This window comes from Erigeron canadensis, chromosome 9 (genome assembly GCF_010389155.1).
Source record: "Erigeron canadensis isolate Cc75 chromosome 9, C_canadensis_v1, whole genome shotgun sequence".
In the NCBI taxonomy this organism is placed as follows: Eukaryota; Viridiplantae; Streptophyta; class Magnoliopsida; order Asterales; family Asteraceae; genus Erigeron; species Erigeron canadensis.
Genome location: NC_057769.1, coordinates 9,384,696 through 9,404,825, shown reverse-complemented (window position 1 = coordinate 9,404,825; position 20,130 = coordinate 9,384,696). Strand labels below are relative to the sequence as shown.

General features: G+C 32.4%; 1 protein-coding gene across 1 annotated transcript; it reads left to right on the top strand.

Annotated features, from left to right (window-relative positions):
* Positions 1-631: 631 nt before the first annotated feature.
* On the top strand, positions 632-7,589 carry LOC122581130 (CTP synthase). Its single transcript, XM_043753287.1, has 23 exons — positions 632-940; positions 1,764-1,843; positions 2,588-2,674; positions 2,760-2,810; positions 2,900-3,017; positions 3,097-3,153; positions 3,242-3,306; positions 3,397-3,480; positions 3,595-3,645; positions 3,723-3,785; positions 3,876-3,922; positions 4,106-4,175; positions 4,249-4,311; positions 4,987-5,076; positions 5,155-5,193; positions 5,342-5,491; positions 5,621-5,698; positions 5,791-5,876; positions 6,026-6,074; positions 6,149-6,229; positions 6,670-6,763; positions 7,056-7,149; positions 7,281-7,589. The coding sequence occupies exons 1-22, from the start codon at positions 673-675 to the stop codon at positions 7,121-7,123; spliced, it is 1,839 nt and encodes a 612-aa protein (XP_043609222.1). The 5' UTR covers positions 632-672; the 3' UTR covers positions 7,124-7,149; positions 7,281-7,589.
* The last annotated feature ends 12,541 nt before the right edge of the window (positions 7,590-20,130 follow it).

The following is a 20,130-nucleotide window of genomic DNA, read 5'->3' as shown; positions in this document are numbered from 1 at the left end:
TATATTACTTAAAAAAAAATAAAATTTTTAATTTATAAAATGTTGAATGTGACTCCATGCAATATTACAAAAATATCCCTCTCTTCTTTTTCTAAATACCTTCTTTTTCATTCACCAATTTAATTATCTCCACAGATATACCTAAAATACACCTAAAAAAATAAATTATACTCGTCATCACCACCACTTGTCGCCGTTGTCACCACTACTGTACCACCGTCGCATTGTGACGGACATTATGCTAGTAGTAATAAACAATAACAACAAATATATATGTAACATCTTAAATCGCAATGACCGTAATTTACTTTTTCTAACTATCTATGCCATATTAAAAATATAGTTATTTTCATTTGTTTCAACTAATTTGTTAATAATTTTAAAATATCATTTTTTTTATTTATTATTTTAAAAATATCTATTTATATGAAATACATATAATATTTTTAATGAATTTAATTTACAATATTAACTTTTAACTATTTTTTTAAAAATCAATTAATTTTGTATTAATAACCGACTGAAACTATTACTCCCACCGTTCCCCAGCCATTTCATACGAGCATATGGCTAGTCATTATTTATGCGAAAACACAACTATTATATGTCAACTTTAAACTGTTTTATTATATCCATTTGTAGTCCTATTATTGGTATGATATATGATTCCATATGTGGGCTAAAATCAACTTTATTCGTCAGGGTTTATTTGTTCCCCCTTTTCTTCCTGGAAAACGACTCCACTCACAAATCCTTTCCCATTCGAATTCTCTTTCTCACAGACATTTTCACAAACACTTGGCAGACACCGAAAAAAACAAAATGAAGTACGTTTTGGTCACCGGTGGTGTCGTTAGCGGTCTCGGCAAAGGCGTCACCGCTAGTAGCATTGGTGTTGTCCTTAAAGCCTGTGGCCTTCGTGTCACCTCCATTAAAATCGGTATGATTTCTCAATTATTTTATACCCCCCCACACACATAAATACCTATATTGGCTATATCTATGCATGTATGTATATATGTATATAATTATTTGTGGGCATGTCTTAATTGGGTTCTCAAATAAGTTATTTACTGTTGATCCTTATGATTTCTGTTGAATTGGTTACACAAAAGTTGTAGCGGGGGTTTAGTTGTGAAAAACATCCCATTTTTGTTTTCCAAAAAAACAAGAAAACTGAAAACACGATCAAATCATAGTATTCCAAAAAAGTTTTTAAAGAAAACAGAAAACACTGTTTTTCACTTTTTTTTTTTTTTTTTTTTATGAAATTAGAAAACAAACTTTTTTTTGTTTTCCACTTTTCATTAGATGTTTTCTAAATTTTAAAAACTCAAATTATATTAACTCGCCCCCGCCTCCGTCACCCTTGCTGACTCCCCCACCCCCAACCCCCAATTAACCAAGTATATTAGAACATGTTCTCTAATATGGAAAATGAAAAAAAAAAAAAAACTTTTTTTTTGGTTTTGAACGCGTTTTAAAATTTTTCATTTGTTTTATAAAGATGGAAAACTCCTTTGTTTCTAGAAAATTAGAAATTGAATACTATAAAACATTTTCCACAACTAAACGCACCCTTAGGTTTTGTGTTTTGATTGTTTTAATGCATGCTATAAATATTATTTTGTATATTTTTGTTATTATCATTTTAAGTATTAAGGTCTTAAGGGGGTATGCAACTATGCATGTTTTGTATAATGTTCTTTTTTTTGAAAAGTTTTTTGTATATAATGTTCTGTTTTGGGTTTTGGTGAGTACAGATCCATACTTGAATACGGATGCCGGTACCATGTCTCCGTTTGAGCATGGAGAGGTTTTCGTTCTTGATGATGGCGGAGAGGTGCTATTTCTTTATCTTAAAAAATAGGGAGTGGTGAACTTTAATACTAACTATCTTTGTTTTGTTGTTTGTTTGTATTGATTGTTAGAACTTTAAGAGTTACCCTAGAATGTCTTGTCGAACTTTTGATTCATTGCTGTTTTATGTATCTGGTGACACTTTTCTGATAGAATTGTAATAGTTTTGCCGATGTATTAGCCATATTAGTTGCCACGGCGTGATAACAGTTGCCATGTCACCAGTTTACAATTTATAAGATGTCAGACACATAGAAAAAAATGGATAGGTTGATTTTTTTTTTGTTCTTTTGCAACTCATAAGAATTCTAGGCGTACAAGAACGGTGCGACTTGAGAAAAGACTTTTTTTTGTTACTTTTCCCAACCTTTGCATGATCTGTTACCGTGTGGGGCATCTCCATTATAGAAACAAAAAAAGTGCCATGTCACTAAGTCACTTCCTTTGGTTCATATGGAGTTAGCTCGAGTTAATATGTTTGTGATTAGAATGCGTCTATAAGAAGTAATAAATAAATTATAAAATATAAATATTCTATTTCAAATGGAATAGCTAAATAAAGTACCTATCGACACAAGCCATTGCTTTTTCTTTTTGATATTTCTTATCTGACGAAGTGACGAGTGACGTTCTTTATCATTTTTTAGTCTCCGGATGATTACTTTATACATAGTTTATTTATTTATTTTTTTGTAATTGATTTATCATTAATTATGATCTTTGATAGGTTGATCTAGATCTTGGAAACTATGAACGGTTCTTAGATGTGAGGCTTACCAGGGATAACAACATTACGACTGGAAAGATCTATCAGGTGCCTAAATTGATGTTTCATGACTGCTACAGTTTTGTGTATCCAGTGAATGTATTGATCCCGTATTTTGTTGTTGATTTGTCAGTCGGTACTTGAGAAGGAGCGAAAAGGAGATTATCTTGGAAAAACTGTTCAGGCAAGCAAATATATGTGAATACATTGCATTATTTTCATTTTTACAGTGAGAGACTTTAGTGCTTACTATTGTTCTGCATCTTCTTTTAGGTAGTTCCACACATAACAGATGCTATTAAGGATTGGATTGAGTCGGTTTCTGCTATTCCCGTGGATGGCAAGGAGGGCCCCGCCGATGTGTGTGTCATAGAATTAGGAGGAACAGTTGGTACTACTTCTTAATCATACAAAATATGCATTCTTCTTAATGTAATATGATTATGCAATGCCTTCATGATACTTCGTAGGTGACATTGAGTCTATGCCCTTCATAGAGGCTTTGCGGCAATTATATTTCTCAACTGGTAAGCTGGTTATTATACTTCATTAGATGTTCACGTAGACGCATTACTCAATTAATGTGTTTATGTTGCTCTTTTGTTCATACCTCAGGACCGGATAATTTCTGCCTCATTCATGTTAGCCTTGTACCTGTGCTTGGTGTTGTTGGGGAACAGGTAATACCATTGACTTCTGGTTATGTGTATTGTTATAATTAGTCAATACCCGTTACAGTTAAGGTGATGCTTGCCTTTTGTCTCTTTCAGAAAACGAAGCCTACACAACACAGTGTCCGGGAACTGCGAGCATTAGGCTTAACTCCTCACTTTTTAGCATGTCGCTCTGCTCAGGTATACCGCTCTTTTGGCTCCTCACATTTTGCCGACACGATCATTCATATACGTACACATCTTTTAGATAATAAATTAGTTAAGTATTAACTAGCTGCCATGTTTAACTTGCAGCCATTGTTGGAAAACACAAAGCAAAAGCTCTCCCAATTTTGCCATGTACCTGTAAGTTGTTGCTAGCACCATTTGCTAATTCTTTGCATAGGCTGTAGTCCTTTTTTTCTGATAATTTTTGTAACCAGGCTGCAAATATTCTCAATATACATGATGTTCCCAACATCTGGCATGTACCACTTTTACTTCGGGTGAGTAATTTTTAACATAGTTATTATATCGCACTACTATCGCCTTGAGATCTATCACATCATTTTTATATTTTTTATTACTTTTGCCAGAACCAAAATGCTCACGAGGCAATCCTGAAACAGCTCGCACTACTGTGGTGAGCTTTTTTACATACATTGCTGTTCACGGGCATATACCAAAAGAATAGATACTTTTTATGATAAGAATAGAATAGGTCATGATTGTTTCAGCAATTCAGCGGTTCAGCCTGCTATCCACAGTATGTTGTATATTTGACAAGCACTAGATGCTGGTAGTCTGATATTGTTGTTTGTTACAGTGTAGCCAGGCCTCCAAACCTAGAAGAGTGGACTACCAGGGCAGAAACATTTGATAACCTCACCAATTCTGTTAGTATCATCCCAAACAATCTTTTCCGTTGAGCATTTAATTTAGTTACTGATGGAAGATTACTCTACGTAGGTTAAAATTGCAATGGTTGGGAAATATGTTGGCCTAACAGACTCCTATCTGTCTGTTGTAAAGGTGAGCTTAGTGTATTTTACTCGGTGAATACTTGAGATTAAGAATATTATGTCTAAAATGAAAAGCTAACAGGGATGTGTTTATTTTTCATTTGGTTTACGCAAAAAATAATTCCATCGAGATCTGTAAGAAATAGATGGTGCTAATGCAGAATCTGAGATGTGTTCTACCTTCTAAGTTCTGTTTTATCTAGTCATGTGATTTGGAACACAAGGACGGGCAAGTTTTTTAATTACTTTGGTACCGTTATGTGGTTATCTGTTATTTTGGTCTTTAAGGTACTATTTTCCATGTCTAATAGAGGTTTCCATTCTCCATAAATGAAATAGTAGTCCATGGAGTTTAGCTTTACTAGATAGTAGTGTTATGGATAAAATGCCGTATAATATCTTATTTTGGGATGTCTAAAAAAATGAAATGCTTTTTTTAGTAGTAATATTCAATCCAAATGTATACATTTGCGCATTAGCAACTCTTAGAAGATCTTTATTCTGGTTCACAACTTTTCTCAGATTTATCTTACTAAGCGGCATTTAGGTTTTTATCTGTTATTCAGAAACTTCTGTAAATTTATGTCTTCTCAACTATTTCATATTGCTGTGATCTGGGGGAGTGTTTGCTACCCTTTTTTTTAAAAAAAAATTCTACTCATGTTTTACTAAACTTTAAATGCAGGCCCTTCTTCATGCCTCTATTGCATGCTCATTGAAACCCTCCATTGAATGGATTGCAGCCTCTGATCTTGAAGATGAAAGTGCCGAATCGGTATGGTGCTTCTGTTACTTCCTTCAGTTAGTTGATCTATAGTAAGCAATTGTTTCATAACTGTGTATTCTTTTGTAGGCACCAGAAGCTCATACAAAGGCCTGGGAGACACTTAGAGTAGGTTTCATATGTCAACCAACTCTGCATATATTTCATAATTTATTTCTGGATATAACATAAGATATTTGAGTCTATATGGGGCGGCCTGCATATAAGAGTATGTAGCCATTACTATTTTATTGGAACTAAGCGTTACTATGTTCAGAATTCAGCATGTGTTTTGGTTCCTGGTGGATTTGGAGACCGTGGTGTGAAGGGAATGATACTAGCAGCCAAGTATGCTCGAGAGAATAAAGTTCCGTATCTTGGCATTTGCTTAGGCATGCAGATATCTGTTATTGAAATTTCTAGATCTGTGAGTTGTTTTTTCATAACTATTAGTTTATGCAGATATCTGGTATTGAAATTTCTAGGTCTGTTAGTTGTTTTTCCTTAATTATTAGTTTTCATAGTGTTATATATTCAAAATTACCAATTCATCTAGATTGTGGGCTGGAAAGAGGCAAATAGTACTGAATTTGATGAGCAGACATCCAATCCCGTTGTAATCTTTATGCCAGAGGTACAATCTGTTTTTCCAAATGTTTTGACAAACTTTTGTTTTGATATGTATCTGTAATATCATCAGTCTTTTCTAATGGATTTTATATTCAGGGCTCGAGAACACACATGGGAAATACTATGAGACTTGGCTCTAGAAGAACGCTACTTCAGAGCTCTGATTGTATCACTGCAAAGCTGTAAGAGATTTTAGTTATTACTATATAAATTCAATAAGGCACAAAGTAACATGAAGCCATTGCCACCCCTTTTGGCGCTATGAGAAGTCTAAATGACCAGGGTAATTCTCTACTTTTTTTTTTTTATCGTGTTCACTTTTATTGGGCAGGTATCACAATCCAGAGTATGTTGATGAACGCCATCGACATCGTTATGAGGTCAGTCATTATAAAGGAATGTGTTTGATTTCTATAAAATCACACCGTTAAGCGATTTTTAATTTTCCGTGTAGGTTAATCCTGAGGTTGTTGGAGATTTAGAAAAAACCGGATTAAAATTTGTTGGGAAAGATGAAAGTGGTCAACGGATGGAGGTTTGTTTTTCTATAGACAATTTTTCCGAAGCTTTATATCCTTGGTTGGCATCAATGGGAAATGAGTTGTATTGTGGGATGTAATGATGGTTTAGATTAGCATCCTGGTTTTTACACGGTGATAACACATTACATTTGAACTTAACATGTTTCACGCCGGCTTATAAAAACTGTAATGACTTTCAGTGATGGAGGTCTCGTATAGTTATAGTGATGGTCATCATCTTTATAAATTCTTTATCATTAATAGTCTTATTGTTTATATGTAAACATACAAAAAAGCTGATGATTTTATTGTTAACATACAAAAAAGCTGATGATTTTATTGTTGTTTACCGGGTGAATCTATTTTACCGCCAACTTTTGTTACCATTGTTATCTATTATTGTTCATGTTATATTATTATAAAATCCGTTACCCTTTCACATCATTTTATGCAGATTTTGGAACTTCCAAGCCATCCATTCTATGTGGGGGTACAGTTTCATCCTGAATATAAGTCGCGGCCTGGAAAGCCTTCAGCTCTATTTTTAGGTAACTGCAGTTAGTTTTGAACTTCTGCAACTAATTTTGTTGGCACGAGATATAATGTGTTTCTATCTGCTTTGACACAAAATGATGGCTTTGAAAACCTAAATAAATGATGGGTTTGTCTTTACTTTGCAGACAGATCAAATGCTCAAATGGCTGTAGATGACATAATTTTTGTTCATTCATTTGTGTTTCAAATATTAACTTTATTTATAGCAATAATTTTATAAACGTGGTTGACACATGACGTCTGGGGGTGTTTTTTTATAAAAGCCTTTTGTGTATTTCTCTGCAGGTCTTATATTAGCAGCAACAGGGCAATTGGAAGCCTATATAAAGACACATCAGAACGGATCTATTTAATTATTACTAAACTCTTTCAATGGCGGGTAAAGTCGATAATTACCTCAACACTATAGTTCATTGTATCAGTCTATCTTTCATTGGCTGTTTCTATTGCACTAGACTTTTTTCTCTAAAAAAGAAATTTTAATTTTATTATATATTTTTGAACATCTAGGGGTATAGGCTTTCGGTGTGAGAAGTGGAATCTGCACAGATACAATGAATAGGACAGAGCAAGGCACATGGTGGGATGCAGCCATATTTTAAGTTTGGACTTTGAATAGGAGATCTGCTGATACTTTTGGTGAAGTTTTGTTTAGAAAATGACATTTTACTTTGTTTCAAATCCAGGAAAAGTTGTGTAATCGTACTTTGAATGGACAAGTTTGGTTTTGCATAGTTGCAATATCGTTATAAAAATTGATGTAGGAAAGTTTCGAAACTTTGTTTAGTATCTGCAACTCAAGATTCAATGTTCTATGTACGTATAATTGTGCATCTTAAAATAGGGTAAACCTAATCTCCTATCTTTAGATGAGGCCAACAAATTTCAAGAAAATTAATGAGCGAACGTCACTCCAATCCTGTTTAAACTTTTATTTGCAAGGCGTTTTTTATGCTTCGGTTTGATTATTATGCTATTCACAATTCAGTTTTGCATGACAAATTAAGAAACTTGAATCCCAAGGTGAAACACAAAATCAAAACTTTTCAGGTAGATAGTGAATGGTTTATTTGGTACGGGGACTTGGGGAGTGTTGTTTTATAATATAAGCTTGAGCTTCAAATTTTCTCCGTATTCAAAATAAGAAACCATGCTTAAATAACTTAATTAATGGTCCGAATTCATTGGCTCTGAGTTCAAGTCCAATAACTTGTAAAATTTTGACTTGCTTGCACATCTATCTACCAATAAACTAAAACAAGATTGAAATATTCTTGAAATGACACGTGATGTAATACTTGATCGACACGTGTCTTTTTAATTTATTTATTTTGTTAATTTAGCTTTTTTAGTTGTATATAAATTAAATTTCCTTATTAGACTTAGAGTTAAACTCTAATTCTTGGCTTATTAATACAAAAGACATTATAACCTTATTTGATTGATCGTTTTCTCATTAATGAATTGTCTCTTTTCTTTCTGAATTCGGCAGCTTCTATTACTTATATTATTTATAATAAGTTATTAACATAAGACTTCAAAATTTTGAGTTTACGATCCGAAATAATAAGGCTATTTGCAATCATCTACTATGCTTACAAATTCAGATTTTGATGTGGTTCTAAAAATTTAAGGTAAATCCAAAACTCTAACTAAACATATATTATATTTATAGTTTATATATAATTTAGCTTCGATTATTGATTTACTTTAACTACAACTTATTTCATACCCACGAATAGGGGTGTAAACGAGCCGAGCCGAGCCGAGCTCGAGCTCGAATTCGTTTTAGAAGCTCGGGCTTGAGCTCGACCGAACCTTATTGTTTATGCTCGAGTTCGGCTCGCGATATGTTAAAAAAGCTCGAGTTCGACTCGAGCTTGGCTCGTTTGTCAAAAAACAACTCTACAAAATCGAGCTCGGTTTCGAGCTCGATAAGTTAACTGAGCTCGATTATCAAAAGTTCGTGAAAAAAGCTCGTTAGTCTATAATATATTAATTAATGTGCATAAATATTATTTTATTATATATGGAAGCTCGTTTAGGCTCGCGAGCCTATTCGAGTTATGTATTCAAAGTTTGAGTTCGAGCTGGATTAGTAAACGAGTCAATAGTTAAGCTCGAATTCGACTCGAGCTCGTTTAGGCTCGGCTCGAAACGAGTTTTTTCCGAATCGAATTCGAATAATTCGCGAGCAGGATTAACTCATTTACACCCCACCCACGAATCATGTATGTGCCATATTCGAATTTCTTTATGATACAATCTATATAACTATCGTATAACGTACGGGTATTAGGACTAGCACAAATATATAATATTTGTATCTGTATATTACATAATGTACTCTAGAAAGCTCAATGATAAACCGAGACTAATATTTATAAGCTGAAACGACTTGCTATATGTTTTCAAGCTTGCTATTTTGTGCTTGAGTTCATTTTAACTTTCCAAATTAAGACTCGGCTTGATAAAGATGAAATATATCAAAGTTATAACTTGATGAGATAAAAGCTACATAAACTCGTTGGAAACCCATATATAAAGTTGATTTACTTGATTTGCATCTTACAAACGTACATATATTAATTGTTCATCTTAGCAAATATGCATCTAATGGTTCTTTTATTTTTATTTTTTTTGTCAACACTCAACTGTGATCAATACTTTAGCTATCTCTTAAACAAACCTGTATGGATAATTGATATTCGTTTTTTGTAATAATTAAGTTCGAACTTCAAAGTGATAACTGGGAGAATCTGATGAAATTAAACAACATCAAGTGATAATCTTTTATTTAAATACGGGTTGAAGATCGACTAGCTAGATCGATATGGTATTTACAACAACCCCGAAATGCCACAAATATAAATGATCATATAACAAATGAACCAATAAGATAATATTGTGCCAAAATTGTGAAAGCAGCGAGCAATGCCAATCTCATTAGTCGCTTCTTCTTCTCGAGTTAGCCTGTTTTTGAAGCTTAAGTTGTTCATAGAAGTTGGCTATAAATTGTTCAGCCTTAACATCAATTCCTTGTTCTTCACATAGATCATCATCATCATACACATTGTCATCTTCATCATGATCATCATATTGTTGTCCATTTCCAATCAAGAAACTCCTTCTAGCTTCATAACACGAGTAATGGTCGCTTTGATCATCATCAAAATGATCAAAGAGATCAGAACAATCCACGTGTGGATTGATACAAGGAATGTGAGGCAATTTGAACCTCATTGAGTTAGGCCGACTCATCCTCACGTGGATTATAGGTGTTGCGTCAAAGGACAACTGACGATCTCCATACTGGAGCGCGCCATTGCCTTTGTTAGAATTTTTAAGACTTTTAACAAAATGTTGTAAGTCTAGCACAAGTCTTTTTTTGAAAACAAAAACTCCACCTTTCCTAGCCCATAATAAGGCTAATCGTAGTATGTTCCATGCTCTTCGGCTCACATCCGTTCTACTTGATCTCTTGTGCATCATTGTCATCGTCGTCGTCGTTAATCAATATCTTTTTTGTTATTTCTAAAGAATGTAGTAGTAGTAGTAATGGTTATTGTTTGTGTTTGATGAAATGAAAGGAAAATGAAGATGTATATATATAAGAGAAGTATGGAGTGAGACGTTCTAAAATGTTTGAAAATTCATTTATTTAAGAAGAAGAATAATAAAAAGTTGGCTTATAAATAATAAAATATGATACGCGCTAAGGTGAAATGTTAGTGAAAAAGGGAGAAAGCAGTGGGTGAAGGTGGTGGCGGTAGGACAAGGGGAGCGTGTCGGGTATCCGGCTGTACGCGGGCCAGGGGTCATACATTACCAAAACTATCCTTTTTCTTGTTAGTTTACATTTTTAATTTAATACTTTAAATATTTTAATGACTATTTTTTTTTAAAAGTGAGTTAATATAATTTTGAAATATTTTAAAAAGTGAGTTAGTATTTGATGACTAGCTGTGTTCTTTGTGGGGAGGATGGTGAAACTGCAGAACATCTGTTTCTGTGAATGCAGAGTAGCGGCGGAGATTTGACAGACAATTTGTGACTGGTGCAAAACGAGACCGTTCTTTGTTTTCACGATTAAGGATCTGTTGGAGTTCCATGAACAACCGGGCAAGAGCAGCAAGGAGACAATGTTGATCGAAGGAATAATAATGATAAGTTGCTGGTGCATATGAAAATCTAAAAACGAGAATTTTTTTTGCAAACAATAGAGTTAATGTTGCGGGGATTATTCAAAATATCAAGATCCCCGTGTTCCTTTCATCCTTTGGTACAATAGTAGATTAAAACAATATAGTCTTAATTGGCAAGATTGGTGTAACTTCATGTTATTGTAAATATTGTATATAAATGTTGCCGGCGATTTGCCGGGACTAGTGTGAATGAAATTGACTTTTCAAAAGAAAAATAAAAAAATATTTGAGACATCACAATGACTCCAAGTGTTCAATATGCGGAGCTCGAATCGCGTGTTTTTAACATAAAACCCAGGACTATCAAAAAGTCTTCCAATAATCCACCTGTACAAATGGAGGACATAAAATTCAAACCCTAGTGAATTTGCGAGACTTTACTAATCGGCCACTTACCTATTAGTGAAAAAATCATTTTAAAATTTGAATTAAATTTGTTTGTTATTTTTTTCGTTCGAACACGTTAAAACAGAACAAAAATCATGATGTATTTTCTTGATTGTTAGTTTTTTTGTGTAACAAAAAAATTTATTTATGTTTAATGGGTTAAAAAGTACAGTTAGAGAATATAAGTGGTTTTTGAAAAGTATAATTTAGAAACTAACTATTAAATTAATACAAAAAAATTAATACAAATGTTTTTGGTGTGAATTAAAGCTGTCTTCCTTCTAACAACGAACTGGAGGCGAAGACTTCTTCCTCTAACTTATTTTATTAACCAATCATTTTTGCTTAGTTAAGTATTTTAGTTTTAATGTTAAGTAAACATTCATGCATTTTCCACCTTCCTTCCTTTGTCTTATAATTTTTGTTTTCTCACTAATAATTGCTACACGTACACAAGTTATATTTCAAAACTAGTGCTTAGACCCCGTGCGATACACGGACAACCCTAAATAATTTTTCTTAAACTTTATCTTAAGATTGTATCAATGAATAAATATAACTGAGTTGGACATAATAAAAATATTCTTATGAATTGATTAATTTAAAGAAAAAGAATGCTAGATATACCTTGGGATTTATTAATGATACACGAGGACTTAAAACGCGTACATTGCACGCCGGAGAGAAATTATAAAATGGATTGCCCATAGTAGGCGCATATAAGAAGGATTATGTTGGTTACTTGGATGTAATAGGTATTATAAATTTTCTCCCACTTTTGCGCTATAACCTTAAATAATTTCTTTAACACCAGTTCAAGCATGCATGTAACGAAGTAAATGTACTCCTATTACAACTAATGACCATTTTAAAAAAAATTAATGACTTAAAATGCATAGAAAAGTCTTATTTAGCACTAAAATAAACCAAATATACCTCATAATTTTCATCACAAATTTGATAGGCTTTTCTTTGTATAAGATTTGAAATTTGTTGATCATTCATTTTAACTTCAATAGCACCAGTGACATCTACAATCCTAACTTGCACATTAAACCTACCAAAAAAAATACAATTTTACCACATAACTTAATGATTATAGAGTTTTAATATGAAATATAAATATATACCTAAGATTGATGAGAACTCCTTCCTTGTTACATGAACAACAAATCCACATTTTGTTGTCCCTTAAAGCATCAATAATGTCAACTACATCCATGTAGAGATCGGTCAACTTAACTTCTTGAGAACAGTTTACACATTCCATTAAATACCATAACTGGTCGGTTGGAATAAAACCGATTGTTGCAACAACAACTACTTTATCAAACTGTCAAAATGAAAATGTTTATACATTAGAATGTTAAAAAGCTAGTTATAAATTCGAAAGAAAGTTATGTTAAAAAGTAATCTAATCAAAAAAGAAAAATTCACAAACAATGAATACTTACATGTTCGTCCATCAGGATCATCTCAATACTACCTATGTTATTAACACCTGCATATAGAGGTTGCTTCCATAGCCGCAAATTCTAACCGTTATCGTACATGGCTTATTATTTGGACGCAAATTTCTAATTGGAACATGGTTTAGTGAAACCATGCTAAAATTGATCTGTTATGTGTTTACGTTTTGAAAGGCCTTAAAACTGAATGGAAGTGGCCTTATATAGACATAGACATGCAAGGAAGTAACCGCCACAAGCAATACACGAACGGTTACATATTCAAATTTTTGAAAATTTGAACTTCTTGAAAGCATAACTAATCCGTTTTCGAAAATTTGAACTTCTTATAAAAGTAACTAATCCGTAGACCTTCTAAGGAGCAATATTATAATGATTTTTGGGCTTTCTTGCAATTTTAAGCATGCCACATAGGCAATAACTAACAAATTTTGAAGTGAGATTTATATAATGTAGGGATTATACTAATGATAGTGCATTAAATTTTATTTCCACATCCCTCCTTTTGTAGCTAAATTTGAACTACAATTTCTTTATGATCCAATTAAATTAAGATGCGTGTTCATTTAGTTGTTGATATACATGGTAAAAGATGAATACGGGAGCATATCAAAGAAAAGATATACATAGAAAAGATATAAATTAATGCACTTATGCACTTCATCCATAAAAGTGATGGACGAACATAATAAGCATTTGTTTATATCAAAATGCGTATTCACGTGATCAAATTCCACAAAAACCAATTAATGATGTAAATCTCAAATTAATTAGCATATAGCTCAAAGCCTCAAACATATATTATTAACATGATGTACTTAATCACTACAAGCAATTGACAATTTTAATCTATACCTTTAGTGTGTATATATAAACACATTAGCTGCTTGAGTGATATTCGGCCGAACTTTTAAGCTAGTTGTTTGATATAATTAGCCCAATAATATTTGCATACTTAATTTAGGCTAATATCCTTCATTTGCTCAATTCTAAGTCTATTATATGTGTTGTGGTTGCGTAATTCGTCATTAATTACTCGCATAACCATATGCTGGTTCGATCATCGTGTGAATTTGGTGAATTTGAAGTTATAAATGAACTAACACTTGCAAAGTATGGCTCAAAACGGTGACCATATGAAGTGGCAATGTTCGAATATGGTTTAAGGTATGTTTGTGTACAGTGTATATGTCGGAGGCATTTTCGGGTCAAGACATGAAGAAGCTAAGCTCAAACGAAGAAACTAACGTTACGGTTATTCAAAAGGCGAATAGATCGAGAGAAAGAAAGAAAGATCGATCTACTGACCTTTATTTTTGCATCTTTTTTTTCCGAGCATTCAGTCGGTATGCGACATCAGGAAACCTCACCGTATAATAGTGAAGCCTTGCACGTACCCTAGACAACGAAATGTTGACCATGGGCCGTCACAAATATTCGGAGGAAAAACCCCAAGACTTGTCATCCCTAAGAATCGAACTCAAAACCTTAGGTAAAACTTTGGATGTCTCTGACCAATTGGACTAGTTATCATTGGTTATTTTTGCATCTGTTGCACAAATGAGAAGCATAATCTCATAATTAATTAATTAAGTTCATTATCTAATTATGATGGTAAATTCATTGTACTTCAAAATTTTAAAGAATAACGAAATGATACGGTAACGATGGCGAAAATATTTTAGAAGAATAAGGATTGCTAGTTTAAATTAGTTTAATAAGATTGAAATTATCGTTTAATATCTAACTCTTTTCAAAGAAGGTTTGTTAAGGTATTTTGGTCAATTGGTAATTATCTTTTTTAACTCTTTTTATAAATGAGAAGGCGGAGAATTTTTAGATATTGGAAGATAGTACGTAGTAAAGGTATACAATTAGCATATAATTCTTCATGTTATTATATCAGTATTAATTATTACTATTTTCTTTTGTCATAATAATAAGATGTTCAAATACAAATAATGGATATGAAAAATACTGATCTTTATAAAAATATTTCATCGATTTATATTTCATACGTATAAATGACCCGACTCGACTTGTCGGATATATATTGTCCCCAGAAGTTAAAGACCTACGGGATTCCATGTCTTGGATTCGTCATTGGATGACAAGTTTTTTTTTCGAGTATATAACATATGAAAATGATAATATGTCACATTTTCTTGAGTAAATATTCGATGACAACATTTTATATGCTTACTGATTATTAGAGAAAGAAAATGATTTCTGATTGATGGTGCCATAAAGTAGTATATATCCGTATGCCCGTATGCGAAAAATTTCTTGAATTGCTTCTAAAGTTTCCAAGTTATTTCCGTCCTCATTTTCAGCTAAGCACAAAAGTCAAGTTGCCACTTGTTTAGTTGTTTAACCTTATTTTTTGGACTTCAATTTTCTTCATTTTGTTTCTTTATCACAGATTAACCACTAAATAATATGAATTAAAAACCTGTAATATATTCTCTTTGCAAATGTCAGCTATAATGACATAAACAAGGAACTTTTTAGATAAAAAACATGAGCATTAACATAGTGTATCAAAAATAAAAATAAAAATTTTAACAATTAAGTTGATGGATCAAATTGCTAAACTCATAGTATGTGGGTATAGTAATTAATTGCTTATGGTCTTATGGATGTGCACAACCCATCCAGAAAAGTAAATTACACTAATCTTCTTTCTGATCATTTATCCTTTATTTTAGACATATCGATACAATATTTGTGTAATACCAAAATTTGTCCTAAAGTTTTATAAAAGTGACTTGGTTGGAGATGAAAATTTACACCAATACATCGAATTAAGTATTTTGGTGTGATAAGTCGTAGACGGTCGATCTAACAATAGCATGAGAAAATTGAAAAACACAAATTAAGAACTGCCCTAGTCATTTATTCTCCTGACGAGGATATATATAAAAAACTACATATACCATCCGGGGCAGATGTAGTGTATAAGGAGTGGGGGCAATGGCACCCAACGACCCAATAAAATTTTAGCACGGATATATCATACGTAGGTTTTAGGTAAAAAAAATTAAAAGTCTTCGTACGTATCAAAGTAAACAAATAAAATGATAGCTAGTTTTCTGTTTAGTGAAAAAATCACCGTGCATCATGAAAATCATCGTGCATCAATTGCTTCGTACGTGAATCTCCGTGCATTAATTTAATCATGATCTAAGGGTCAAGATCTTATCCTATTTGTTTTACTTTAATCAGGCCCATGCCATGAATTTTGGGTGCCCAGCTCAATAATATATTAATGATGCCCATTAAACGTCAAAATTTGTCATTAACGGCTGAAGTATAGTAAGTATATATAAAAAGGTATCAAAACAACTATAACAATAATGTCATTCGAAAATATAAAGTAACTATAGCAAAGTTTTCTAAATTATTTTTAAATGCATCAAAATTTAAGTTTTGATAATTAATACCATAAGTTGTTTAAGTCTCACATAAAAAAATTAATCAAAGTATATAAATCAATATATATGTTTGAACAATGAACACTTCCAGTTTGCGTATTTACTCTTTGCGACTATCTGCATATATTAACGTCAAAAAATATAGGATGAGATTATTATGTATGGTATAGTAATAAAACAATAATATAATTCATAAGATATTGATGGACTAGTGGACTTTAATATATAAGATAACAATAACATTTTTTGCCTATACATATATCTTTAGCAGCAAAATTAATTTAATATATCAATATATAGAGTGACTAAGTAACGTATTGTATACAAAATTTGGTGCCCCTTACTTTTTGATGTCCTGCTCAATCTGCTCAATTGAGCTTTTCGCACTTACCCAAGACCGAGCCTGACTTTAATGTTTGTTTTACAATACACAACCTTATCATATGTATGTATATATAATTATATTTCTATTTATATAGCTTGTTCTCATGTAAAAATCAAATTTATTCTTGTCTCTTGTGTCATAATTTCTTTTAAGTAATTTACTCTAAACTTGATAACAATGAAGCAATTTGATCGGTCACTTCCAATTCAACATTCAACATGGAATAATATCACACTAAAGTTATATTGGCTTCACCGAGACATTTGCTGAAATCAAACCGTACATATCAATATATTATCTTCATAAACCATTGAATGTGTATCGATACCAAGGTACAAATGAATCTCACTTTTTGTTTCCCATGTCTTGGGTGAAAACAAAAAAGGCAAAAAATGATTGGAGCGAGAAAGATAGGAAGCATGGGGGTATATAATATATAAAAAATAAAAATGAAAACATAATTATATGATTAATAGAATATATAAATAATCATAAGGAAATAAGGAAGGAAATAGGGTGTGATGGCGTGACTTGAGAACCACTCAGATGCCAACAGAACTTTAATTGTCATTTGAAACATAAAATACTTGAATTCGGTGTGTTTGTATGTATATGATTATTGTACATACAGCCGTACCATGCATCAACTTCAATTCCAAATGACGAGTAATACTTTTTCTACTTTCAATTAAATTTTTTTTGGATAAAGTACTTTCAATTGATGTGCAAATGTATTATGTGAAGATGTGTGATGTTTTATAACTCGATGTCGTATAGAGAAAATCACGATCCAATTATGGAATATCAATTAATACTGAGTTACATTTTGGAATTTTGCGCTTGTTAAGGCCATTTGACAACCCAACACATGAGTAATGATAGAACCTCTTATTGTTTTCTAAATAACATTTAAAAAAATTGATTTTTTACTTTATAGAGTTCAGTAATGTAAAATGTGTAAGCAAACGTATACACAAGGCGGCGCTCCGGTGTGAGAAGACTTCATTCCGACGAGTGCCACAAACTATGTCTTTGCCCAATGTGTACATATCATTGGACACATAATTCTATGTTTTATTGTGCGTTAACTTACTCTCACTATAAATTGAAAGAGTTCAAGGTCAAATTTTTTTAACCGTCTACAAATACGAAACCCAGACTTTCATCCGGGATTTTGCCCAATGCCCAAAGGCTATTACTATCGTGGGTTGAAACTCACTATTTCAGCCGAATGTAACCCAGACCCACCTAATTGCATCAATTCTAGAAAAAACTCCACAAAGACCAAGCCAAAGATTGAACCCCCACCTTATGGGTAAAACCCGCGTTTTGTTTTAAAAAAAAAAGAGAACGAAAAAGTAAAAAACAAAACAAAACAGGCTGTAATAGTGTAATCACATAAAACAAGCAAATTGATGACCAAGTTGAAATTAAAAGGAGTGAGATATTTTCATGTACATTGGTCTCAGAAAGCCACATGAAGCAAGTCAGAAAAGCATTCTGATGATTGCTAGTTTTTTGTAACTTGAGGTCTTCTGGAGCCAACCGTTTTTACACTTTCAATCATCTTGTGCAACTTGACATATCACAACAATTTTTTTTCTTTTCCAAATGCTCATGCATCCGTTAGATATATTAACATAAGTAAATATATGTAGTCAACGTTCAAATCATTAAAATATGGATCGCTTTTTAATTGATCTATATAATTTGGAAGCAGAGACGGAGACAGAATACTTGTAGCGTGGGTTTATAGCTGAAACTTAAATTTAAAATAATTTAAACTAAATTACATAGAGAAGAATTGTGTTCAGGAGGTCAATTGCACCCTTTTGGGTGTAAATATTTTGCCCCGTTTGAAGGAAAATAAAAATGTTGAATGTAGTTTCAGTTTTTATTTTTTTATTTTTGTGCAACGATTAACGCACTTGAATAGGTAATAATCTTGGACCTGTCTAACTTGTGCTATAGTTAAAGTATCAACACTCTCTCGACTAAAATCAATTATGTACTTTCAACGTTGAAAGGAAAAATCTACAGAACAAAATCTATGAGGTAGCTATATATTTGTAACCTAGAACCGCTATAAAATCTCAAGCTTTAGCAAACTTTGTGGCTAATTTTAGTAGTGACTTGCAAACGGATTTTGGGTCTCAATATTTTGACGGTGGTATAGGGCAGGTTAACATTTATACAGACCTTAACTCTACCTATATATGAAATATATGGAGAGGTCAGTGTTTTTACCACTAATCAAAACCACGCCGTTTAGGTCATGACTCTAAATATATATGAAATATATATGAAGATCATTCATCGTATCAGGAACCAACAATAGGGATCATAATATGAGAGACATCACTATTTTTTTTTCTCACCAAATATTAACGTAATACATCATCCTATCTCTATCAAAAAACAACACGGCACATTGAGTTGGATTTCTACTCTTGATCTCATTGAAATAAATTATATATCTTTTTATTTTGTTAATTTTATTAAATTATAAATCCGGTTCGTATCAAGATGTTTATATATAGTTGGGAAACATAAGTAATACAGAGCATTATCAGGCCAAATTACAGAGCAGAATCAGGCCCAAATTTTAGAAGGCTGGGATGTGGCTTTTCTTCCAGCATGTTTGGACTGGAAACTTCTTGAAAATAGAATGGGCTTCTCAAGCCCAAAATTAATTTTTCATCACTAGTTGTCTACTTGGCACTTGCAGCTAGCTAGACTTTGCCCTTACGAAATATACAGCTGAGTGTAAGGCTGTAAGTAGAATCTACAAGACCTTATATACCAAAGTCCAAAACTTTGACCATAAAGCCGATTCCTAAGGATTTAGCAGAATGAACTCAACTAGATGTAGAAACAGTACTAAACGCTAAAGACTGGCTTCTTTCCTTTTAACTTACGACTTGCGATTGATTAGCTAATATCAAACGATTAATGTAACCACGTCTTACATGTCACTGCCTTTGCAGTCCCAAAAATTTGTTATAGCGTCGAATGATGTCGATTTTTCATCCTTACTATATGGAGTATTAATCAATATTCAATAGAAAATTAATTAACCACAATCTTTACAGCAATTAACATGTAATTAATATCCTCTAGCATTGCAGAAACTAACCCTTAGCTAGACTTGATTTCATGTTTTGAATACCAAAAGTTTCAAACTAATTAACACACATTCTGCATCATACAAACACATCAAACACCAACACAACACATGTTTCTAATAACCAAAATGTATTTGAGCTTATATATACTAACAATTAACACCAACACTAAAAAAAAATATTCTTGTTACCAATACCAAAAACCAAATATGCAATTAATTAATTTCAAAAACAAAGATGCAAATCCCAAATGTCCAAGCATCTACTTATCAACTAACTTAACAACAAAATGAACAACAAATTAACATAAACTCAATATTCCAATTCCATATAAGATATTCCATAACTATTAAAT